Below are 16579 nucleotides of genomic sequence, written 5' to 3' on the forward strand. Positions count from 1 at the left end.
AAGCCTGATAACCTACATCAGGAGGCTCTAACAGCTCAAACACCTCTACTCCAACAAGTTAGGAAATGGACATGCGGCAAGGTTCCATTTGTCCTAGAAAGACATACCTCCATTAGGCATTAAGAAAGCCCAACTATGGCTGATAAGAGATACAAAAACCTTCCAGATGACATCTGGAAGAATTAAATTCCCTTCACCCCTACCCTCCTCCTAATATTTTGTTCACATCACTTGATTAATATCCTTTATAGTTGAAGACCTTACTCTCTCTCTATAGTGACAATGCAATGTCTATGGCTAATGATTTTTGTATCCCTCTTTGATGATGCAGTGTTGGGAATATTGTTGTTCTTGTTAAGTCACTCAGTAGTGTCCTACTCTTTGCAACCCCATGGACTGCAGCACACCAGGCTTCCATGTGCTTCACCATCTCCTGGAGTTTGCTCAAACTCATGTCCATTGAGTTGGTGATGCCATCCAACCGTCTCCTCCTCTGTTGTCCCCTTCTCCTTCTGCCTTCAATCTTTCCCGGCACCAGAGTGTTTTCCAATGAGTCAGCTGTTCACACCAGGTGGCCCAAGTATTGGCGCTTCAGCTTCAGCATAAGCCCTTTCAATGAATATTCAGGGTTGATTTGCTTTAGGATTGACTGGTTTGATCTCCTTGCTGTCCAACTGAATCTTAAGAGTCTTCTGCAGCACCAGAGTTCAAAGGCACCAATTCCTTGGCATTCACCCTTTTTTATTCTCTAGCTCTCACATCTGTATATGACTATTGGAAAAACCATATCTTTGATGATATGGACCTTCTTTGGCAAAGTAATGTCTCTTTTTTTTAATGCTGTCTAGGTTGGTCATCTGCATATAGATGTTTCTCTGGAACTCTCTTTCTTTTTCCATGATCCAGCAGATGTTGGCAATTTGATCTCTGGTTCCTCTGCCTTTTCTAAATCCAGCTTGAACATCTGGAAGTTCATGGTTCACATATTGCTGAAGCCTGGCTTGGAGAATTTTGAGCATTACTTTACTAGTGTGTGAGATGAGTGCAATTGTGTGGTAGTTTGAGCATTCTTTGGCATTGCCTTTCTTTGGGGTTGGGATGAAAACTGACCTTTTCCAGTCCTGTGGCCACTGCTGAGTTTTCCAAGTTTGCTGGCATATTGAGTGCAGCACTTTCACAGCATCATCTTTCAGGATTTGAAATAGCATCATCTTTCAGGATTTGAAGGACACCATCCTTATGGCAGAAAGTGAAGAGGAACTAAGTCTCTTGATGAAAGTGAAAGAAGAGAGTGAAAAATTTGGCTTAAAGCTCAACATTCAGAAAACGAAGATCATGGCATCCAGTCCCATCACTTCATGGGAAATAGATGGGGAAACAGTGGAAACAGTGTCAGACTTTATTTTTCTGGGCTCCAAAATCACTACAGATGGTGACTGCAGCCATGAAATTAAAAGACGCTTACTCCTTGGAAGGAAAGTTATGACCAACCTAGATAGCATATTCAAAAGCAGAGACATTACTTTGCCAATGAAGGTTTGTCTAGTCAAGGCTATGGTTTTTCCAGTAGTCATGTACGGATGTGAGAGTTGGACTGTGAAGAAAGCTGAGCGCCAAAGAATTGATGCTTTTGAACTGTGGTGTTGGAGAAGACTCTTGAGAGTCCCTTGGACTGCAAGGAGATCCAACCAGTCCATTCTGAAGGAGATCAGCCCTGGGATTTCTTTGGAAGGAAAGATGCTAAAGCTGAAACTCCAGTACTTTGGCCACCTCATATGAAGAGTTGACTCATTGGAAAAGACTCTGATGCTGGGAGGGATTGGGGGCAGAAGGAGAAGGGGACAACAGAGGATGAGATGGCTGGATGACATCACTGACTCAATGGACATGAGTCTCAGTGAACTCCGGGAGTTGGTGATGGACAGGGAGGCCTGGTGTGCTGCGATTCATGGGGTTGCAAAGAGTCGGGCACGACTGAGCGACTGAACTGAACTGAACTGAGGTTGGTCATAGCTTTTCTTCCAAGGAGCATCTTTTAATTTCATGGCGGCAGTCATCATCTGCAGTGATTCTGGACCCCAGAAAATAAAGTCTGTCACTGTTTCCATTGTTTCACCACCTATTTGCCATGAAGTTATGGAACTATGATCCATCACTATGATCTATAGCATCAATAGGATGCTATGATCTTATTTTTTTGAATGTTGAGTTTTAAGCCAGTTTTTTCACTCTCTTCTTTCACCCTCATCAAGAGACTTTTTAATTCCACTTTCCTTTCTGCCATAATGCTGCTGTCACCTGCATATCTGAGGTTATTGATATTTCTCCCAGCAGTGATTTATCCTGCCTGGCATTTTACATGATGTACCCTGCATAAAGTTAAATAAGCAGGGTGACAATATACAGCCTTGACATACTCCTTTCCCAATTTTGAATCAGTCTGTTTTTCCATATCTGGTTTTAACTATTGCCTCTTGACCTGCATAAATTTCTCAGGAGGCAGGTAAGGTGGTCTGGGAGTCCCATCTCTTGAAGAATTTTCCACTGTTTGCTGTGATCTACACAGTCAAAGTTTTTCACATAGTCAATGAAACAGAAGTAGATGTTTTTCTGGAATTCTCTAGCTCTTTTGATGATCCAGTGGATGTTGGCAATTTGATCTCTGGTTTCTCTGCCTTTTCTAAATCCAGCTTGAACATCTGGAAGTTCTCAGTTCACATACTCTTCAAGCCTAGCTTGAAGGATTTTGAGCATTACTTTGCTAGGAAGTGAAATGAGTGCAATTGTTCAGTTGTTTAAACATTCTTTGGCATTGAACTTCTTTGGGACTGGAATGAAAACTGAGCTTTTCCAGCCTTGTGGCCATTGTTGAGTTTTCCAAATTTGCTGGCATATTGAGTGCAGCTCTTTCACAGCATCATCTTTTAGGATTTGAAACAGCTCAACCAGAATTTCATCACCTCCACTAGCTTTGTTCATAGTGATGCTTCCTAAGGTCCACTTCACTTTGCATTCCAGGATGTATGGCTCTAGGTGAGTGATCACACTATCATGGTTATCTGGGTCATGAAGATCTTTTTTGTATAGTTCTGTGTATTCTTGCCACCTCTTCTTAATACCTTCTGCTTCTGTTAGGTCCATACCATTTCTGTCCTTTATTGTGCCCATCTTTGCATGAAATATTCCCTTGATATCTCTAATTTACTTAAAGAGATCTCTATTCTCTCCCATTCTACTGTTTTCCTCTTTTGCATTGTTCACTTAGGAAGGCTTTCTTATCTCTCCTTGCTATTTTCTGGAATCTGCATTCAGATGGCTATATCTTTCCTTTTTCCCTTTGCCTTCTCTTCTTTTTTCAGCTATTGTTAAGGCCTCCTCAGACAACCATTTTGCATTTTTGCATTTCTTTTTCTTGGGAATGGTTTTGATCACCACTTCCTGTACAATGTTATGAACCTCTGTTCATAGTTCTTTAGGCACTCTGTCTATCAGATCTAATCCCTTCAATCTATTTGTCACTTTCACTTTCACTTTTACTTCACATAAGGGATTTGATTTAGGTCATACCTGATGGCCTAGTGGTTTTCCCTACATTCTTCAATTTAAGACTGAGCTTGGCAATAAGGAGTTCATGATCTGAGCTACAGTCACCTCCTGGTCTTGTTTTTGCTGATTGTATAGAGCTTTTCCATCTTTGCTGCAACGAATATATTCAGTCTGATTTCAGTATTGACCATCTGGTGATGTCCATGTGTAGAGTCTTCTCTTGTATTGTTGGAAGAGGGTGTGTTCTCTTGGCAAACTTTGCTAGGCTTTGTCCTGCTTCATTTTTTACTCCAAGGCCAAACTTGTCTGTTAAGTTAAGTCTCTTAACTTCCTACTTTTGCATTCTAGTTCCCTACGATAAAAATAACATCTTTTTTGGATGTTAGTCTAGAAGGTCTTGAAGGTTTTATATAACAATTCAACTTCAGCTTCTTCAACATTGGTGATTGGGCCATAGACTTGGATCACTGCGATATTGAATGGCTTGCCTGGGAAACAAACAGAGATCATTCTGTTGTTTTTGAGATTGCACCCAAGTACTGCATTTGAGACTCTTGTTGACTGTGAGGGCTACTCCATTCCTGTCCAGTTTAGTTCACTGATTCCTACAATGTCAATGTTCACTCTTGCCATCTCCTGTTTGACCACTTCCAATTTACCTTGATTCATGGACCTAACAATCCAGGTTCCTATGCATTATTGTTCTTTACAGCATCAGACTTTACTTTTACCACCAGACCCATTCACAACTGGGCATATTTCTGCTTTGTCTCAGCCTCTTCATTCCTTCTGCAGCTATTTCTCTCCTCTTTTCCTGTAGCATATTGGACACCTACTGACCTGGAAACATCATCTTTCAGGGTCATATCTTTTTGTCCTTTCATACTGTTCAGCAGCATGCTGAAGTGGTTTGCCATTTCCTTTGCCAGTGGAGCACATTTTGTCAGAACTCTCCATCATGACCTGTCCATTTTGGGTGGCCCTACACGGCATGGCTCATAGTTTCATTGAGTTAGGCAAGGTTGTGGCCCATGTGATCAGTTTGGTTAGTTTTCTGTGATTGTGGTTTTCATTTTGTCTGCCCTCTGATGGATTAGAATAAGAGGTTGGTGCAAGCTTCCTGATGGGAGGAACTGGCTGTGGGGAAAACTGGGTCTTGTTCTGGTTGGCAAAGCCATGCTCACTGTCTTTAGTCCAATTTTCTGCTGATGGGTGGGGCTGTGTTCCCTCCCTGTAGATTGGCCTGAGGCCAAACTTTGGTAGGGGCAATGGTGGTAATGGTGACCTACTCCAAAAGGACTTATGCCAGCATGCTGCGCCTCCCAAGACTGCTATAGTCAGTGCCCCTGACCCTGCAGCAGGCCACTGTCAACTCATGCCTCCGCCACAGACTCCCAAGCACACACAGGCAAGTCTGGCTCAGTCTCTTGTGGGGTCATTGTTCCTTTCTCCTGGGTCCTGGTGCACACAAGGTTTTGTTTGTGTCCTCCAAGAGTCTGTGTTTCCCCAGTTCATTGGAAGTTCTGTAATTAAATCCTGCTGACCATCAAAGTCAAAGTCCCTGACTATACTCAGTCCCTCTACCAGATCCCCAGATTGGGGAGTCTCTATGTGGCCTAGAAATTTAGCAGCAGTGTGAGAACTTCTTTGGTATGATTGTTCTTCAGTTTGTGAGTCGCCTACCTAGCGGCTCTATAGTAGAACTAATGGCCACCTCCTTCAAAAGGATTTGTGCTACACACTACACCTCCCAGGACTGCTATTGCTGGAGCCTCTGTCTCCGCAGCAGGCTGCTGCTCACTCATGCCTCTGCAGGAGACCCTAAAACACTCAAAAGCAGGTCTGTCTCAGTCTCTTTGGGGGTCACTGCTCCTTTCCCTTGGTCCTGGTGTGCACATGGTTTGTTTGTGCCCTCCAAGCAGCTCTGGTGGCTATGAGGTTTGATTTTGAACCCCCTTCCCACCATTTTGCTGCAGCTTCTTCTTTGCCCTTGGTCCTGGGGTATCTTTTCTTGGTGGGTTTCAACATTCTCCTGTCAGTAGTTGTTCAGCAGCTCATCGCAATCTTGGAGTTCTCACAGGGGAAGATGAGTGCACATCCTTCTACTCCACCATCTTGGATTTGATTTGGGAATATAGGTGGCAGTAAATAGATATTTATTAATTTAGTGTTCAACAATTTTTAAAACAGTCTTTCTGTCTGTCATACACTGTGCTATGACCTAAAGATAGATACTCCCACATCTCTCTCTTTACCCAACTACAAACCATTTTATAATTGTATCCATCACTCAACCCCTTCCAGTGAAAGACTAACTTCTAGTCACCTTAGATCTCAGGTTTAAATAAATTTATTTCACTACTGAAACCTCCCCTGATACCTTAGACTAAGTCATATTCTCCTGGAAAACAATTTCATAGAATTCTGAAATATGTTTTACACTTGCACACTTTTAATTGTATAGGTACTGTAGGGAATAATTGCATGATGTCTTTTTTACCCACTGTCCTACAACTTCCATGAGGAAGGGGTCCTATTTACCTTGGTTAACACTCTATATTTAGAATATTGCACCTTACCTGGTACATAGCAGTACTAAATGAATGAATGAATGAGTGAATAAATAATCTATTTTTAATGTTTATTTTATTGTGATAAGAACAGTTAGCATGAGACTTATTCTCTTAATGGGTTTTAAAGTATACAGTATAATATTGTTGTACAGATAAAATAGTTTATAGCAGATCTCTACAACTTATTCATGTTGCTTAACTGAAACTTTATGTCTATTGATTCATGTCTCCTCATTTCACTTGAACCTCAGCCCCTGAGAATCATCACGCCATCTTGTTGCAGCTTCTCCTGTGAACTTGACTCTCTTAGATACTTTATAAATTAGAATCATGCAGTCCTGTCCTATGACTGGCTTATTTCACTTAGCATAATGTTCTCCAGGTTCATCTATGTTATCACTACTGCAGAATGTCTTTCTTTTTAAGACAATAATATTCCATTATTATTCCATGTCTACCAAAATTTCTTTATCTATTTCTCTGTTGATGGATATTTACATTGCTTCCATATTTTTGGCTGCTGTTAATAGTGCCACAGTGAACATGAGAGTGCTAATATCTGAGATACTGATTTCAGTTTTGTTTTAGGTAAATATCTAGAGGTGGGATTAGTAGATTATATGGTAGTTCTATTTTTAATTATTTGAGGAACCGTCCCACTGTTTACCATACCAACTGCATCATTTTTCATTTCCCACAAAATTGTACAAGAGATTCCTCCTTCTCCATATCCTCGCCAATACTTGTTGTCTTGGTTTTGTTTTACTTTGTAACAGCTATCCTGATATTTGTGAGGTGATATCTCATCCTGGTTTTGATTTGTATTTACTTGATGATTAGTGACGTTCAGCACCTTTTCATATACCTGGTAGCTACCTCTATGTATTCTTTGGATAAGTCTATTCGAGTTTTTAGCCCATTTTTGAATCGAGTTATTAGTTTGTATGCTGTAGAGTTGTATTAATTCCTTACATATTTTGGAAATCAACTCCTTATCAGATGCATAGTTTGCAAACATTTTCTCCTATTCTATAGTTGTCTTTTCACTCTTATTTCCATGCTGTGCAGAAGCTTTTTAGTTTGACGCAGTCTCATGTGTCCATTTTTATTTTTATTGCCTGTGCTTTCCATTTGGTATTAAAGAAATCACTGCCAAAGCCAATGACATGAATCTTTTTCCCCTATGTTTTCTTCTAGGGGTTTTATTCTTACAGTTTTAGGTCTTACATTTAAGTCTTTAATCCATTTTGAGTTGATTCTTTTGTATAGACCAATACAATTGTCAATTGTCTTACACTGTATGTGTGCACTGTGGCATATATATTACATTTTCTTTATCCATTTATATGTTGATGGACACTTAGGTTATTTCTATGTCTTGGATATGGTGAATAATGCTGCAGTAAACATGGGAACACATGTATCTCCTTTGAGATAATGTTTTTGTTTCCTTCAGATATATATCCAGAAGTGGTATTGTTGAATCATATGATAATTCCATTTTAACTTTCTATTTATTCTTGATTCAGTCTTAATAGTTGTTTGCTTCTAGGATTTATGCATGTTTCTAGGTTATCCAATTTGTTCACATACATTTATATTAATCCCTTATGATACTTTTTTATTTCTGAGGCATCCCTTTAATGTTTCTTCTTTCACTTATGATTTTATTTATTGAGCCCTCTTTTTTCCTTAGTCCAGCTATAGATCTGTCTACTTGGTTTATTTTTTAAAATTCAGTCTTAACTTTAAAGATTTTTAAAATTATTTTTCTATTCTCTATTTGATTTGTTTCTGCTGTAATCTTTACTATTTCCTTCCTTCTGCTAATGCTGGGTTTTTTCTTCTTTTTCTAGTCCCTTGAGATATAAAGTTCAGTTCTTTATTTTAAATTTTTCTTCCTTTTAAATGTAGACATTTATCACTATGAGATTCCCTTTTGGTACTACATTAGCTGCATATCATCAGTTTTATTAGTTTCGTTTCCCTCTTCATTTACCTCAAGATATTTATACATTTTCTTTTGATATTCTGTGACTCAGTGTTGTTCAAGAGTGTGTTAGCTTCCATGTATTTGTGAGTTTTTTCCTTTTCTCGATGTCATTGATTTCAAGTTTCATTCCATTGCTGTTGGAAAAAATACTTATATATAACTAGTATAATTTAAATTTTCTTAATTTTGTTAAGAACTATTTTGTGATCTCGTATGTGGTCAGTCCTGAAATGTGTGCTTGAGAAGAATGTGTTTCCTTCTTCCATTGGGTGAAAAGTCCTGTGTATGTCTGTTAGGCTCACTTGGTCTGTTTGGTTGTTGGTTTAGTTGCTAAGTCATGTCTGACTCTTTGGACCCCATGGACTGTAGCCCTCCAGGATCCTCTGTCCATGGGATTTCCCAGGTAAGAACACTGGAGTGGGTTGTTATTTCCTTCTCCAGGGGATCTGCCTGACCCAGGGATGAACCCGGGTCTACTGCACTGCAAGAGGCCTCCTGAATTATAGGTGGATTCTTTACTGACTGAGCCACCAAGGAAGCCCCTCTTTGGTCTATAATGTTGTCCAAATCTGTTATTTCTTTACTAATTTTATGTCCAGGTGTTCTGTACATTATTGAAACTGGACTATTTAAAAATACTATGATTGTATTGTCAATGTATCCTTTCAGGTTTTTCAATATTTGTTTCATTTAGGTGTTTTGATATTGAGTGCATAAAAAGTGAAAGAGTTAGTTGCTTAGTCACGTCCGGCTCTTTGTGACCCCGTGGACTGTAGTCTGCTAGGCTCCTCTGTCCATGGAATTCTCCAGGCAAGAATACTGCAGTGGGTAGCCATTCCTTTCTCCAGGGGATCTTCCTGACCCAGGGATCAAATCTGGGTCTCCCGCATTGCAGGCAGACTCTTTTACCACCTGAGCCACCAGGGAAGCCCCTGTTGAGTGCAAATATATTTACAATTGTTATATTTTCCTGTTGAATTGATCTTTTTATCACTGTGTAATGATCTTTGTTTCTAGAGACAAAAGTCTTTATAACTTAAAGTCTTCTTTGATGTTAGCAGAGCCACTAAAGTGAGTTTCTTGATTTTTTACATGGTATATTGCAAAAAAGATGGAAAACTGTTATCAAAATGTCTTTCTCAAGGCTTCTCAAGAATTTAAATAAAAAACTTTAAATTATACAAACCCAAAGAAATAAAGAAGAAAATAGTAAAAGTTGAATATAAATTATGAAATAGAAAATTAATGTACAGTGCAAAAAAGCACAAATCAAAATTTTATCCTTTGAAAATACTGATAAAATTGATAAAAGACTAGCAAGATTTATTAATAATATGTATAGAAAATACAATCTTGAAAATAGAACATTACATATCTTATGGAAAATAAAAATAAAATATAATTTTGAAATATAAATAAATTGGAAAACTATTTTGAAGAATATGTTATCAAAAATGATAAATAAATTGAGGAACTAGATAGTTCCTTATTCATTAATGAAAATGAGACTTATAGTAAAAAAGTTTTCTATAAAAATGGAAAGCCCAAATGGCTTCACCATTGAAGTCTTACAAATATTATAGGTATAAATATCACTGATCCTATAAAAAGTTCTTCTGAGAACAGACAACAAAGAAACACTTTCCAAATCATTTTTATATTTTGATATCCCCACTTGTAAATTTCATTTCAAGAATGGAAAATGATATGCCAATTTCTCTCACAAACAGAGATGCAAACATCCTAAACCAAATATTAGGAAATCAAAGCCAACGATAATAAGATGAATAAAAATCCAACCAAAGTTGGGTTTATTTCAGCAATTCTAGATTGCTTTAATATTCATAAGTCAAAGTGGTACTTTCATATCTGAGTTAGAATGTACAAGGATATGAAAAACATTTGATCATATGGTAACAAGAAAAACCTCAAAGAAATGAAGATCATATTTATGTATTTGATGAACTAGGAGCAGAGGATTCAAGAAAGCCTTGATGAAATGACATCTATATAGGTGAGCAGATTGTACACCTAAGGACAAGTGCATAGTCTCGTCTGCCTTACAGAGACACTTTGAAGGGAAGAAAAGGCATTAGCCAATTCTTGATGACAGTATAAATTGTCTGCACAAATAGAAATTTAGAAGAAACCCAAATGTAAAAATGGTAACAGAAGTAGTGGCAATAAACATCTTCTTGAGACATATTACAAAGAGGGATGGCATCAGCCATCCCTGTGTCTGCATCAGCCGAGGGTCTTGATCTATAATTTTATACTCTGAAAATGCCAACTAGCTTGCTAAAAGAAAGCTCCACTATGTCTTAACCCCCATTCCTGCCCATTACTCCCCAGTAGTTTTTCCTACTACTCAAAGGCTTGTCTGCAAAGGTTCAAGCCAAACTTTGCAAAACAAGCTTTGCGAACCAACCTTTGAGAAGTAGGAGAAACTTAAGGGAACTCTCAAAGGCTAAGTCTTCAGGATTTCTTTATTATCTGACTGAGTCTTCTGGTGGCAAAAGTGTAGAACAAATTCTTTTGGTCTGGCTTAGATTAGATGGGAATGAAGCTTTTCTAGACTTCAGGATCACTATTCCCAAAGAAAATAACCCTGTATGAGAGAAACCAAGTCTTCCATAGAAAGTAACCTGCACTGCCAACACCACCATCAGTTGCATTTCTAGTTGCGTACATGATGCCTTTTGAGATGTTAATTTATAAGATGACTTTTTAAACTGTATAATTTAACAGAAGAAAAAAAAATATCCTCTAGTCAAACTCTCTAAATAATGAACGGAGAAGAGAAGTAAAAATATATTCTCTAGATATCCTTATCCTGAAATACACACATTTCATTTGAACCTAGCAGATTTTCACAAAAATGCTGTACTCTGTGACTCTAGAAAATTATAAGTTAAAATTGGCATTAATCAATATTTGGGCATTTTATGTTTAAGATAGGTCTTCACATAAAATGATAAGACTAATGGACAACATAAACACTCATCGTGTATGTTTTTTAATATTTATTTTTATTTATTTATTTGCTGGGTCTTAATTGCAGCACGCAGGATCTTTGATCTTCATTGCAGCATGCAGGATATTTGGTTGCAGCATGTGGGATCATTCCCTAACCAGGTCCTCCTGCATTGGGAGTGTGGGGTCTTAGCCACTGGATCACCATAGAAGTCCCCATCCAAAGTTCTTGAAATTATTTTTTTGCAGTTTCTGGATTCACATTGCATTTGTTTCAAAATGACTGATGTATTTTAGTCATCAGTTTTCTCATGGCCTCTTTCACCTCTTTGTTCCTCAGACTGTAGATCAGAGGGTTCAACATGGGGATCACCACTGTGTAGAAGACAGATACCACTTTGATATGGTCAGGTGAGTAGCTTGACTTCGGTATGACATAAACAAATGTGACTGTCCCATAAAACAAAGTGACTGCAGTGAGATGGGAAGTGCAAGTAGAGAAGGCCTTGGACCTTCCCTCTGTAGAGCACATCTTCAGAATTGAGTGGAGGATGTATAGATATGAAACAATTATGGTAAACAGTGTGATTACAATTATTGACCCAGCTGAGATGGCAGGAGATATTTCGGCAACATAAACATGGGTACAAGAGAGCTTCACTAGTGGTGGCAGGTCACAGAAGAAATGGTTGATTTTATTTGGTCCACAGAACCTCAGGCTCAGTAAACATCCGATAAATGATGAAGCATTCACACATCCTCCCAGGTAGGAAGCAATCAGTAAGATGACGCAGACCCTGGGAGACATGTGTGTAGAGTATAGAAGTGGCGAACAGATGGCCACATAGCGATCATAGGCCATGGCAGCCAAAAGGAAGCACTCAGCTGTTCCAAAGATAACATCAGAGCCAAGCTGAACTATACAGCCAGCAACTGGTATAGTAGTTCTTACTTCTAGGAAACTCACAATCATAATAGGTGTGACTGATGAGGAGTAACCAATGTCCACAAAGGCCAGATGGCTGAGGAATAGATACATTGGGGTGTGAAGCTGAGGGCTTCTGTGAATTAATGTGATGATGCTGATATTGCCCAATATGGTAGCAACATAGATTCCTAGAAAAACCAAAAAGAAGATGGAGCAAAGTGTAGGATGGTCTGTTAACCCCAAAATAACGAATTCTGTCACCATTGTGTGGTTTCCAATCTCCATCTTACTTGGAATGATGCCTTTTGAAATGAAAATCAGTGGATATTAAATTAAATGGAATGATCTCATAATTCACATATTTACTTTACCAGACAACCTATCAAAAAAGTTAGAACATTGATCTCAATTTAGCCTAATGCTAATACTTTACAAAATGTTCCCAAATATATTTACATTATTCATGATTTGACGATATTAATGTACACTATCTTAGTCCAAAGATACTCACAAAGTACCAGTGGCTCAGATCAGAACACACTGGGCACTCACATTTGTATCATTTGATCAAAGCAATGATGTTTGGAAATTTGATGAGAGTCAGAGGTGAAACATAATCACTTTGCTAGTATTTAACTATATCCATATTTTTATTACAATTATATTATAGTATAATTAATAGAATGTAATATTGTTTAAATAATATCTGTTTCTTGGTCACATTGGTCACTCTCCAGCCCCAACACAGGTGAGACTGTGAACAGTACATGCCAGTGCATGATGGAAGGAAATGCCCTGTCTCTCTTCTGAATCAAATTAAATTACCAGTGGGTCAGTCTCTCTCTTTCATTAAGAAATATATTAGCATAATACATTTTGAAGGAGGTCACCATTAACTTCATTACCTCTGCCATGGTTTGGTCTCAGGTCAAATAACAGGGAGGGAACACAACCCTGCCCATCAACAGAAAATTGGATTAAAGATGTATTGAGCATAGCCCTGCCCGTCAGAACAAGAACCAGTCTCCCCCACAATCAGTCTCTCCCATAAGGAAGCTTCCATAAGCCTCCTATCCTTATCCCTCAGAAGACAGACAGAATCCTCAGAAAACCACAATAACATAAAACTAATCAAACTGATTACATGGACGACAGAATTGTCTAACTCAATGAAACTATGAGCCACCCAAGATGTGTAGGGCCACCCAAGATGGATGGGTCATGGTGGAGAGTTATGACAAAATGTGGTCGACCAGAGATGGAAATAGCAAACCACTTCAGTATTCCTGCCTTGAGAACCCCATGAACAGTATGAAAAGGCAAAAAGATAGGACACTGAAAGATGAACTCCCCAGGTTAGTAGGTGCCCAATATGCTACTGGAGATTGGTGGAGGAATAACTCCAGAATGAAGAGATGGAGCCAAAGCAAAAACAGCTCCCACTTGTGGATTTGACTGGTGATGAAAGTGAAGTCCAATGCTGTGAAGAACACTATTGCATAGGAACATGGAATGTTAGGTCCATGAATCAAGGCAAATTAGAAGTGGTCAAAAGGAGATGGCAAAAGTGAACATCGACATTTTAGCAATCAGTAAATAAAATGGTCTGGGATGGGTTAAGGTAATTCAGCTGATCATTATATCTACTACTGTGGGCAAGAATCCCTTAGAAGAAATGGAGAAGGCTTCATAGTCAACAAGAGTCTGAAATGCAGTACTTGGGGGCAATCTCAAAAATGACAGAAAGATTGTTGTTTGTTTCCAAGGCAAACCATTCAATATCATAGTAATCCAAGTCTATAGCCCAGTCACAAATGCTTAAGAAGCTGAAGTTGAACCATTCTATAAAGGCCTACAAGACCTTCCAGACTAACACCCAAAAAAGATGTTCTTTTCATTATAGGGGACTGAAATGCAAAAGTAGGAAGTCAAGAGATACCTGGAATAACAGACAAGTTTGGCCTTGGGGAAAAAAATGAAGCAGGACAAAGCCTAGCAGAGTTTGCCAAGAGAATGCACTACTCATAGCAAACACACTCTTCCAACAACACGCGATGACTCTACACATGAACATCACCAGATGGTCGATACCAAAATCAGATTGATTATATTCTTTGCAGCCAAAGATGGAGAAGCTCTATACAGTCAGCAAAAACAAGACCTGAAGCTCTGTGGCCTCAGATCATGAACTCCTTATTGCCAAATTCAGACTTATAATGAAAGTACGGAAATTCACTGTACCATTCAGGTATGATATAAATCAAATTCCTTATGATTATATAGAGGAAGTGAGAAATAGATTCAAGGGATTAGATCTGATAGAGTGCCTGAAAAACTATGGATGGAAGTTTGTGACATTGTACAGGAGGCAAGGATCAAGACCATCCCCAAGAAAAAGAAATGCAAAAAGGCAAAATAATTGTCTGAGGAGGCCTTACAAATAGCTGTGGAAAAAAAGCTAAAGGCAAAGGAGAAAAGGAAAGCTATACCCATCTGAATGCAGAGTTCCAAAGAATTGCAAGGAGAGATAAGAAAGCCTTCCTCAGTGATCAATGCAAAGAAATTGAGGAAAACAATAGAATGGGAAAGACTAGAGATCTCTCCAAGAAAATTAGAGATACCAAGGGAACATTTCATGCAAAGATGGGCACAATAAAGGACAAAAATGGTATGGACCTAACAGAAGCAGAAGTTATTAAGAAGAGGTGGCAAGAATACACAGAGGGACTATACAAAAAAGATCTTCAAGACCCAGATAACCACGATGGTGTGATCACTTACCTAGAGCCAGACATCCTGGAATGCAAAGTGAAGTGGGCTTCACTTCACTTTGAAGTGAAGGAAGCATCACTACGAACAAAGATAGTGGAGGTGATGGAATTCCAGTTGAGCTATTTCAAATCCTAAAAGATGATGCTGTGAAAGTGCTGCACTCAATATGCCAGCAAATTTGGAAAACTCAACAGTGGCCACAAGGACTGGAAAAGGTCAGTTTTCATTCCAATCCCAAAGAAAGGCAATGCCAAAGAATGCTCAAACGTGGAACAACAGACTGGTTCCAAATTGGGAAAAGAGTACATCAAGGCTGTATATTGTCACCCTGCTTATTTAACTTATATGCAGAGTACATCATGTGAAATGCAGGCTGGATGAGCACAAGCTAGAATCAAGATCACCAGAAGAAATGTCAATAACCTCAGATATGCAGATGACACCACCCTTATGGCAGAAAGTGAAGAGGAACTAAAAAGCCTCTTGATGAAATTGAAAGAGGAGAGTGAAAAAGTTGCCTTAAAGCTCAACATTCAGAAAACTAAGATCATGGCATCTGGTCCCATCGCTTCATGGCAAATAGATGGGGAAACAATGGAAACAGTGACAGACTATTTTCCTGGACTCCAAAATCACTGCAGATGGTGACTGTAGCCATGAAATTAAAAGACGCTTGCTCCTTGGAAGAAAAGCTATGACCAACCCAGACACCATATTTAAAAGCAGAGACATTACTTTGCTGATAAAGGTCCATCTAGTCAAGGCTATGGTTTTTCCAGTAGTCACGTATGGTTGTGAGAGTTGGACTATAAGGAAAGCTGAGTAGTGAAGAATTGATGCTTTTGCATTGTGGTGTTGGAGAAGACTCTTGAGAGTTCCTTGGACTGCAAGGAGATCCAACCAGTCCATTCTAAAGGAGATCAGTCCTGAATATTCATTGGAAGGACTGATGCTGAAGCTGAAACTCCAATACTTTGGCCACCTGATGTGAAGAACTGACTCATTGGAAAGGACTCTGATGTTGGGAAAGATTGGAGGTGGGAGGAGAAGGGGATGACAGAGGATGAGATGGTTGGATGGCATCACCGACTGGATGAACATTAGTTTGAACAAGCTCCTGGAATTGGTGATGAACAGGGAAGCCTGGCATGCTGCAGTCCATGAAGTCTCAAAGAATAGGACATGACTGAGTGACTGAACTGATTAAATATAATACAATAAGATAGTGGTGTCTCCTGTTAGCCTGCAATTTGAGGGAATATAGAGAACAGAGAATATACCAGAAATATACTGGAAATGAGAGAGAAACATGTGTTGTGTTCGGCCACACTGAGTTTCCAGGGTTAATTTGTTAGAGCATAACATCACCTAATCTGATTAATATATTAATAATTGTATATTGGCAGGAAATGAAATTGTGTATAGAGTTTAATCCTGAGAGCAACATGAGAAATAAACCCACTTTGTATTGTTAATTGTATTTTAGGTACTGTACAGACCTAATAAAGAACACATTTCATAGTCATACATTAATAAGGTATATATTAGAATATGTTGGAAAAATGCCTACATATGTATATTATACCAGTCACATGAGATCAAAAGAGTAATACACAAATGTAAAAAAAATCAAGAAGTCTTTTCACCTAAAAAAGTTAATGAGTAATCATGAGTTTATTACTCATGATTATGAAACCATTAATCAAAAGTTAATGGTTTAATCATGATAATGCAAAAATTAAATCAAGCTTTCAGTTTAAGCAACACTGTGTATATGAAATATCTGAAAATTTT

General features: G+C 38.5%; 1 protein-coding gene across 1 annotated transcript; it reads right to left on the minus strand.

The window, feature by feature from the left end:
- Positions 1 to 11120: 11120 nt before the first annotated feature.
- On the minus strand, positions 11121 to 16344 carry LOC133226685 (olfactory receptor 5P4-like). The gene has a single exon (XM_061380503.1). It carries the CDS (start codon positions 12296 to 12298, stop codon positions 11360 to 11362), a length of 939 nt encoding a protein of 312 aa, XP_061236487.1. The 5' UTR covers positions 12299 to 16344; the 3' UTR covers positions 11121 to 11359.
- Positions 16345 to 16579: the final 235 nt, after the last annotated feature.

The sequence above is a fragment of the Bos javanicus genome, chromosome 15 (assembly GCF_032452875.1).
Source record: "Bos javanicus breed banteng chromosome 15, ARS-OSU_banteng_1.0, whole genome shotgun sequence".
Lineage (NCBI taxonomy): Eukaryota > Metazoa > Chordata > Mammalia > Artiodactyla > Bovidae > Bos > Bos javanicus.